General features: G+C 40.4%; 1 protein-coding gene across 1 annotated transcript in view; it reads right to left on the reverse strand.

Moving 5' to 3' along the window:
- Window positions 1-4,601, reverse strand: part of LOC137996303 (uncharacterized) — a 6,720-nt gene extending 2,119 nt beyond the window's left edge. The window contains exon 1 of the mRNA XM_068841708.1: window positions 4,453-4,601. Coding sequence (XP_068697809.1) covers window positions 4,453-4,601 — 149 coding nt within the window. The remainder of the gene's footprint in view (window positions 1-4,452) is intronic.
- Between the last annotated feature and the right edge of the window lie 5,399 nt (window positions 4,602-10,000).

Below are 10,000 nucleotides of genomic sequence, written 5' to 3' on the forward strand. Positions count from 1 at the left end.
CTCAGCAATGTTGATTGTGCTGAAAAAAGATTGGAAGCCATAACGTCAACACTGAACCGGGGGGGGGGGGGGGGGCGGGGGGAGACAAAATCTGTCATTTTCACCAGCTGTTGAGTTTATGTCCCAAGAGTATTGACCACGGTTGTCTGAAAACCCCTCCTATTAGAAAAAGTCTTTTAAACGTTAAGAAACGTAGATAACAGTTGTGGATTCGTAAGTATAGTAAGTTCAAAAAAAAAGTTGCCAGGTATTACTAAGTAATTGTTATTTACTTCGTGACCTGAGGTGCATAGAAGAACAGTCTCGAATGCTTATCACGAATCTGTGACGTATTCATTTTCATGCGTGGGGAGTTTCCTTTCACTGTCAAAAGTGTACAAATCTCGTTACTGGGAATGCCTGCATCTTACCCTTTTCTGTATAACAAGTCATGTACTTTTAAACATTCATTAGAAGTTGCTTGGTAACTTAATTCGGGATGCTTTGCGACCAGAAAATAACAAGTGTGCAAACAGCTTTAGCGTTGTTTTTACGAAAGTACAGGAAGGCATCGTACCGTGAAATAGCAAGAGAATGTGGGATTTCCAAGTCTTCTGCAGCTAGAATTTGCAGCGAAAATCCTCCGCCAAATAAGGACGCATCAAAGTCAAGTAACAAAGGCGGGAGACCACGGAAAGTAAGTCAACGTAGTGTGCCGCGAAAACTTGTCCGCGCGCTAAAGGAGTTAAGGGCAAGAAACAGTAGAAACATTACAGTTAAAAGGCATAGTGGAGCAAAGTGGGCTTTATTTTGAAATGGCAAGTAGGAGAACATTTTCTCGTTATTTAAATGAAAGTGGTTACTCATATTTGCAAGCGAGGAAAAAGGGCCTTCTTAGTGAAAACGACCGCAAGTTGCAAATAAAGGATTCGCTCGCAAAATGAAACGTGTAGCCGCAGATAATCCCCAGTTTTGGGCAAATGAAGTGGCCTTTTACTTAGATGCCGTGTCCTTTGTCCACAAATACAATCCGCAGAGCGGTGCAAATGTTAATAAATCACAGATATGGCGACAGAAGGGAGAAGGCCTAAAGTTTACAACAAAAGGTTCCAAGGACCTGCCTGGCGGTAGACGTTTGCACGTGCTCGTAGCCATTGCTTACGGAAAAGGGGTAATACTAACAGTACCCTATGAAAAAATGCACGGAAGTTTCTTCGCTCAGTTTATTAGGAGCCATTTCAATATAGCGTTTGGTCGGGCAGGGCCGAAAAGAAACGCCAGACGACTCTTTGTCATGGATAACGACCCCAGCCAGACAAGCGAGCGTGCGAAGGAGGCCCTAGAGGAAATTGAGGTGGAGTTACTTAAACTTCCTCCTCGCTGCGCAGATATCCATTGCATAGAAAATTTATTCAACCAAATCAAATGTCACTTAGATGAAGAAGCTGTAACACAGAATATTACAAAGGAGTCATTTGAACAGTTCACCGCACGGGTTTTGAGAGCCTTTGATAATTTTCCTATCGAGGATATCGATAAACTAATTTTAAGTACAACTCGCAGAATTGAAGCTGTACTGGCGTCCAAAGGTCACAAAACAAAATATTGACTTGAGTGCTTCGATAAAGCGGTCCATACTATCTATTACATTTTCCATGACTTAAGAGGTTTTTACTCAACGTCAAGGGCAACTTTGTTCCATTTCAAGAAACTGTATTGACTGTAAAATTGCTCTGAAAGGTTCTTTTAGGAAAGGGCATTGCGTGACAGATACGTTGAACAGTTCTCACCTGATTTCTCACTGTCTACGAGGCCGTTTTGTTTGAATTGTAATTCACAGAGAGATATATTTCTAGAAAAGAAAACCCTTGTGTGGCTTGTCAATGTCTTAATTTTCTTTTCCCGTCGTTTCTTGTTAACATAGGCACTTTGTGGCGCTTTTTGAACATTTCTCACTGAAACGACTATAAAAGATCAATTAAAGTTTTCGTTTTTTTTTTAAATTTCAAGGTGAGAAATGTCGATTTTTTTCACATATGTGCAGGAATGCGAGAACAAATACCCGTTTAATCACAAAGGCATAACAGAGACTTTCTTAGCACTAAAATAGCGATAACAAATTGACATAATACCTTCAAAAACCATTTTTCTCTAGTGAGAAATGTTACTGATCATTACTGAGAAATGTCTCAGTGTCCGGCTATAGCAACGCATCGTTGCGTGCGTTGTCCAAAATAAACTTAGCAAAGCAGCGACCGCATGGCATTAACTCCTGCTGTTCCTCGAGTGGTATTTGGTTCCAAAAGTGGTAGAATCTCCACCTCACTTTCATCATACGAGTGTTAGTGCTGTCAATTGCTCCCGCTTTGATTAAAACCAAAGGAGGCATCAGAGGTGGCGAAAAATGGGGTGTCTTTTTTTAGTTCCAAATCTCGGCTACATACGTTTTTCGGGGTGGGCAAATGCACTGTGTCGCCTTCCAGAGCCTGTAGAAAGTCAGCCCAGGCAATAATTTTGGGATGCCAGCGGAAGTCATTGAGGAAAATGACCTCCGCGTCCTCTGCTCCTAGCCAAGCAAATGAACCAGTGGCGGGGTTACAAAAGGTCTTATAAATGACCTTCAACGGAGCTAAAATAAACGATTTGCCGCAATTTGTGTCGCCTTAAATAAAGATATTTCTGTACTTTCCTCTTGCCTTACTCAAAGCTGTGTAAATTGTGGTACAAAAATCGTCTTTTGTAATATTGTGCCTTTGCAATAATCGGTGAGCTGCTTCTAACCACCTCCCCCCACAACCATGGACACATTCGCCTGTAGTTTGTTCTTGTAATAACTCGATCCTGGCCTTCTTAGCCCGGAGACACTTTGCCTCTGCTTCGGAAAATTCTTTCGCTAACTCGATAGCTTCTTCTACTGCTTTATTTCCCCGGTTTGCGATACTGTGCCAGAGAACTTTTACCCTCTCCATTTTGTTCAACAGCCAAGCAAACGAGTTCCAGCCGTGACGTTATACCCTTGTGTTGAACTATCTGACAGACATCGTAAACACTGAGACGCTCCGATCTTTGACTTCGTTTTTTACCCTGGCCTTTGCCCTTGTCTTTTGCCTTTCTTTTCCGAGAAGTTAAACGCATGCCCCGTGATATGTTTGCTGACTGTGACTTGAGCCCGCTGTTTCTGGCGCATTCCTTTACAGTAACTCCGTTGTTGTTAAGTGAGCCCGTACAACATTTGAAGAATCACATGAGGTTTCGGTCGCGCATACTCAACATATTGAGTTTCGACGCATGGTGGAAGTCTCTTTTCCCGCATTCGTCAGCCCTGCGAACGCGAAATAAAAGATACCTCTGGTCGCAGGGGAATGTGATGTAAGACGAGCGCAAAGCCAGCCTTCCGACATTACTCTTTTCTATTGGACCTTGCTAGAAAAAAGGCGGTTGTGCTTTTTTTGCTATTTTGTCTTATTTTTTTCTTTTACTTTCATTTAGTAACGTCAACCAATCCTGAGTACACAGGGGCTCGTCTTAAAAGCCAGGTAAACAACCCCAACAAATTTACAGTAAAACGGTAATCGTTTGATGATAAATGTAGCTATCTTTTTCTTTCTTTTTTCAGTTAATGATTTTCTGAATCCAGAAAACGGATTTGGGCAAATTTGGTGGTTTGCACTTCGGGATTGTATAATCGCAAAGTCATCCGTGAGAAAATTAGGTTTCCTTTGCAATATGAAAACTATGTGTTCTTGTCACCAAAGTTTTGCACTTTTCAAATGACTGTCAAAAGTAATTACTCGATAGCGATTGCTCCGCTCATTGATTGGCTTAAAAACTCGCGCCAGTTTTTCAACCAATGAGAAGAGAAACGAAAACCAATTGCGACTTGCGCACGCCCATTTTCCCGCGCTTTGAGCAGGTTACATGTAATTGCTTCTAATTATGATTGGCTCTTCGCGCTGTCTGCACCTCATGTACTTGGTTGGAGTAATTGCTCTGGTTTATGTTTTACCACAGTCAATCGAAAACCGCTCTAATGCCAGTTTATCATTAATCATAAGTGCTTACACGGAAGAAGCAGGTAGGTTAGTCCTATCATTGTTGTTGAATGAGAAAAACCTCGTAGTATCCGTAAAAAAAACCGAAGGAACTCCCGCTTGGGGCAAGTCCACAAGCAAATTATTTGGAAGGTTTTGAAGAGCAAAGCACATTAAAAATAGACACCAGCGGCATTCAATGATGTGGAAATAAGCGTAGTGTAGTTTATCCGAAAAACCCACAAAACCGGCCACTGAAATCGGCCCACTCCAAAGAGAGGCGCTGATAGCTTGCTCGCGGGCCAGTATCTGAACCTGAGTCACAATGGTAGAAGGGAAGAACTTTCGTCGCGGTGTTAACTCTGTGTATGGATCAAGATATGACGTGAATTTTCAAAGCAGGGAAACATTTGCACTAGGGCCATTGTTGAGAAAAAGAAACTGAAGTTCGAAATTATCATCATCGTCTTCATGAGCAGCAACAGCGACAACGTCATCATCATCATCATCATCACCATTATCAACGTCATAATCAGCATCACTAACGTTATTATCAACGTCATCATCCTCATCATCAGCAGGAGCCTCCATCTCCACTAATTCCTTGAGTCAACCCTTTCCCGAGAAAATTTATTTTTAGGAACAGGTTTTTCCCTCGAAAAGAATTATATTTCCCTTGACGCTGAGATAGCTTTGTTTTGATTGGCTTTTACAACAGTGGGCGTGCTGAATCTCCCAAGGGAGGCGTTCTATAAATTTACTCGGGAAGGGGTTGACTCCAAAGCCATGTATAACAGAAAGAGGCTTCTGTCATCAGCATTATCAACGTCATCATCATCTTCTTAATCATCATCAATGTCATCACCATTATCAACAGTATTATCATCGTCAACATCATCTGCATCCTCATATTCATCATAAAATGCCAGGAGAATTTGAAAGGCTCTCAAAATCTTGTTGGGTGTCTCTCCCTTTTAAATTAAATCGATATAGGCTAGCTATGGTTTTATTTCAGAAGTACGTTCTCTCTTTTATCCAGGCTTTCTTTCAAACTAGTTGCTTACGAGTAAAAACCAGTTGGAAGAAACTTTGAAAATAGTCAAAGGCCCGCGGAAAGAAGTTGAAGAGGATCTAAAAAGGTGACATATTGCTCTATGTAATTCTACCGTTATGAGAATATGATGAGTAAAAGGGAAGTCTTGTGACGTTTTGCGCCTGTATATTTGGCCCGAAATAAGTGATGTCAAAGTTTATGAGAAGGGTGAAGGAACTTTTCCGCATAAATGCTTATCATTTGTTCATTCTTTTTTATCAAGTTTGTGGGATTTGGTGTTACAAGAAGTTGCATGAGTTGTGAAGCCGTGGGAAAAGCAGTTGTTGTCAGGGGTGTATTCAATTGTCCTTATTCCAGAATAAAGTTTTTTTTTCTTTAAAAATCACCCCTTGGATAATTTCGAGATTATCAAAATACAAGAGAGGTTTATACCATAATTTCCTGGCAAAATCTTACCTATTTCCAAAAATAGTCTAGAGGTTATTCGTTTTATTGTTATTCAAGAATAGGGTAAATCGAAAGCATCCTATTAACAAAGAAGGGAGTGACGCATTATACTGTGACGGGTTTTCGCATTGGACAGCCACTAGGTTGGGGGGGGGGGGTGGGCGCATTCGACTGCCAAATTGGAAGGGAGGGGTAGGGCTCATTTTCAGGTCCGATTGGGTTGCCTGTTGGCTTTGCTTGCGAGACGTTGTCAGTATTGGTAATCACATGTTTTCGAGTACAAATTGGAATATATAAATGAGCACGAGTAAATTTCTCCAATTGAAAGACCAACAAACGAACGAGTGCAATCTGTACACTGTTAAAGAATTTACAAGTGCCAATTAATTCCAACAATTTCGCAGTAAAAATTACTTATGAATAATATACATGAAAATTCTCGAGATAGTTATCTTAATTATCCAGAAACGTTAACAACGCACGCGTATCACCTATCATATATCACTTATCCAAATTTTGCGCAATCCCGGGCTCGCATTTGATTGGCTACCTGTGAGTTTCTATGATCATTGACCAATCAGAAAGCCCTGGTGTGTTTCCTCTTTTTGCACTGAATTACTTCAGTCTCCTCTGCATTGTTATACCTGAAAACTCATTTTCTCTTGTCCACTCAGGGAAGAGAGCGTTTCCATGTATATTATTAAGGTTGTTGTTTACTCCGTTAGCTGCTACTGTTGTTGTTTTTGTTTACTTTGAGAACGTTAGTGTTCAATCGACTTCTAATACAAATATGAACGGGGTAGTTTCTAAAGAAACTGTGGTGCTGCTTCGGTGGGGAAGTAGTATACAAAAATTTGGTTTTATCAATGGAGTTGATAATGTAAATTGGCCACCGTACAGAGATTCTAAAAGCTGATGTTTCAAGCGTTAGCCCTTGGTCAGAGCGAATCGAGGAATTATGGGTTACGTGTAGTTTTTATAGTAGAGTAGGAGCTACGCTATTGGTGGTAACATGGCAACGTGAAAAATAGGAATATATTAGTTAAATGAAAAGCGTTCGTTAATTCCGTGAGGATTAGGGATGCCGATTTGGAAGATGAATTTTTGTTCTAGATTCTTGCGGCTTTCCGTCGTACCTAGATGTAGGGAAAGGCCGCAGATAGCCATGTGTTTTTTGGGGTGGTTAGGGAGATTAAAATGACGAGCGACTGGCTTAGATGCATCCTTGTCATTCTTCTCAACATCGCGAAGGTGTTCGCGGAATCGGTCACCTAGTCGTCTACCTGTCTCGCCAATGTATAATTTATTGCATAACGTACAGGTTATGCAATAAATGACATTTGCGGAGGTACATGTGAAACGATCGGTGATCTTAACAGATCGCTTAGGTCCCGATATCTTGCTAGTGTTAACAATGAAAAGACAAGTTTTAAACAATGAAAACAATGAAAAACCCAACAATTTCATCAACAGTCATCACTACAAACGTCACAAAAAGATAAGAATGACAGAATTCCATTCACCCTCACTTTCCATCCTCATAATCACGCAGTCAAAAGCATTATTCCTTATAATTTTAAATTACTCCAAAATGATCCCGAGACTGGTAGAATCTTTTCGCAACCTCCACTTATTTCATTCAAACGCGACAAAAACGTAGGCAACTTTTTAGTTAGAAGCGCGCTCAAAACTAACGAGCAACCCGGCACTTTCAAATGTGCGCCCTCACGATGCAAAACTTGTCTTTAGATTGTTTAAATTTGAATGACAAACGGTTTAAATTAATCTAAGCTAACATGCAAAAAATGAAAAAAATCCATCGTCCAGAAGCAGAGATATCAACGAGCAAAGTTGCAAAATCAGGAAAAATTAGGGGGTTACAAGATCAGCATTTACGCATGCGTCACCCGCTCATTCAAGTCCGCGCGCAAGTGGAGCTACAGGTCAACACAAACGGATTTAAGTAACTATTAAACCGTTTAAGTAGAATTTTCGTAGTTTTCGTGAATAGGAGATGTCTATTTATATGCCATGTATTGGAGAAAGGTAAGCGAAATTAGCGGTATTTCTGGTGACCCATTTAAATCATGAGCTGACGCAAGCAGCTTACGAATTGCGTGTGTGGCTTACGCGCGCGCGCTCAGCTAAAAACCCTTTCGAGCCTCCTTAAATTCCTAGTCACTGTGATCTGGTGAGGTAATTCGGAGGACTGGGGAGAAAAATTCTAACGCCGTATCCCGCAACCGCGCGCGGCCTTATTTTCGAATTCAACATGGCAGAGGCGAGGTTAGAGCTCGTCGGGTCTACTTGAATGTTCATTTAGTAACGGGAATTGTGGTAGACACGAAGTGATCTGTTGAGTTTTGGCGATGGAAATACTGCAGGGAGTTGGGAAACAACACCTAAGGCCGGGCGCAGTTGTGGTATACGGCGTTCAAAATTTTTCTTCCCAGTCGTCCAAATTACATTACCAGATCACCTGGAGATTTCTGTAAATTTATATATTTTTAAAATCGACTTTCTAGCAGCTTGGTTAGTTTTTCTGTTGAATATCGGTATTAAGACGGAAGCCTGCCGAGCGATGCGCGTTTAATGTTGTAAGAGATAATTAACGAAGTTTAGTCGTGTTTTTCAGGCAGACCCAAAATCTTGGAAAACCGTGAGAAGAAAGCCGCCAATGCTTATCTTTCACAGACTATGAAGAAACTGGTTTGTATTATCATCTTTGCATCATTTAAGTAAAGGAAATCGTGATGTTTTGAAAGTTTTCAAATTGCACTCACCTACTCATGAACATATCACACGTTCCCATAAATCACAAAATGCACGAGCAAGTTCTTATTTTTTTTTGTTTATTACATAATCAACAAATTTACTATATTGCTGTGTTTCCATTGCAACTTCCGCATTGCCCTCTATCAACTGCATTGCACAATACAACCTATTCTTGCATTCGTCATTGACCAATTAGAAAGCATTTAAGGACGTTCGCGCCCAAACGTTCCCACGTACAGATTTTTTTAAAACTTGCCACGCAGAAAGGTAATGACCTACTTTTGCCAAAAAGGCAAAAAAGATGGGGGGTCACCGTGCTCGTTTTCGAGATCATGAGGTACATTTTTAGAAGATTGCGTTACTTTAAGACGATCTTAGCTTACAACTGTCAGCAATAAAAAAACTACATTAGTGAAATTTAGATCAGGTAAACGTACTCAGTTCAACATAACTAATATAACTAAATTAACCTTTGCAGCTGATGTCTTTTTCTGAGGTGAAATAGACCTTGAAAAACGATACATATTAGTCTAAGAAAGAAAACTTCGGTCGCACGAGAGCATAAAAGGCCAAATATTTGTAACTTCTCACGTACAGATTTTTTTTGTTTTTTGTTAAAATGGACAAAATCAAGAAAGGAAGTGATATACGGAAAGAAAAATGGGGGTCACCGAGCATTCAAGAGAGTAAAATCGCTGCGAAGTTCTCAAATCGATTGTTTATTCGCACTGTCAAGCCATTGCGTGACATTTCCGAGAAGACCTGGGTCCAAAGCTATCCCATGATGCCACATACTTTCACGTTCTATTCTTGTGGAAAATTTTTGCGCCTTTAGCATCGTGTTTACCTGCGTGGTCTGCGATGCATGACGTGTGCGTGACATGCGTGAAAAAATGCGCAGTAGCAATGGGCGCGAACGTCCTTAAGAAACGCGACATTCTGTTAAGGTTATAATAGCATTTATTTTTTTCAGTTCATTAGGGCCACTTTCCTATGACCTTGAAAAAAGTGTTCACAGTTTGGTTCACGGACCAATGTTTCGCAAGATTAAAACAAAACTAGTACTTCTCCTTATTTCCACCAAGGAAACTCCAAATATGGGAAGTAAACAGTTCGATTGCCCAATCACATTACTGCATTTCGAATGACGTCAACTTGGCAAAATGCCGATCGCTTTCCAGAAAGTTATGTCCAGGTTTGCACCTAATTAGATGCACGCCCAATTTTGACATCCAACACAAAGTGTCCCCTTAAGTCTAAGCATTTGCTACCTATTTTCAACAATAAGGTAAGGGTAAAGGTTAGCGTTATTTTTAGCTTTGGGTAAATGCAGCAGTTAATCTTTACTTAAAGAGCAGCATTTGGGAGACACTTTGTGACATAAATTGTCTGTATTCTGAGACACAAGTGAAGTTGAAGTTGGCGAGATGAGCAAAGGGACACGTCATGACGCTTATTGAAATCCGCGTAAATCTAATTATGTGCAAACCAGGACACATCTCATATAAAAGTCGCTCTATTATTATCATTTAGTTCGCTGATTCTACTTTTTTTCTATTTGTGCATATTACTTCGTTTCTCAGTGGCCTAGAACATTTTCATGGATATTGGCGTTTTAGGAGTTTTAGTATATTATGTATACAAGAAACTTGTTCATGGACAACATTAAACGGCCAGCAATTTCTTCACTAAACTTGGCTTGATCTAAAGACTG

Source organism: Montipora foliosa, chromosome 3 (assembly GCF_036669935.1).
Source record: "Montipora foliosa isolate CH-2021 chromosome 3, ASM3666993v2, whole genome shotgun sequence".
Lineage (NCBI taxonomy): Eukaryota > Metazoa > Cnidaria > Anthozoa > Scleractinia > Acroporidae > Montipora > Montipora foliosa.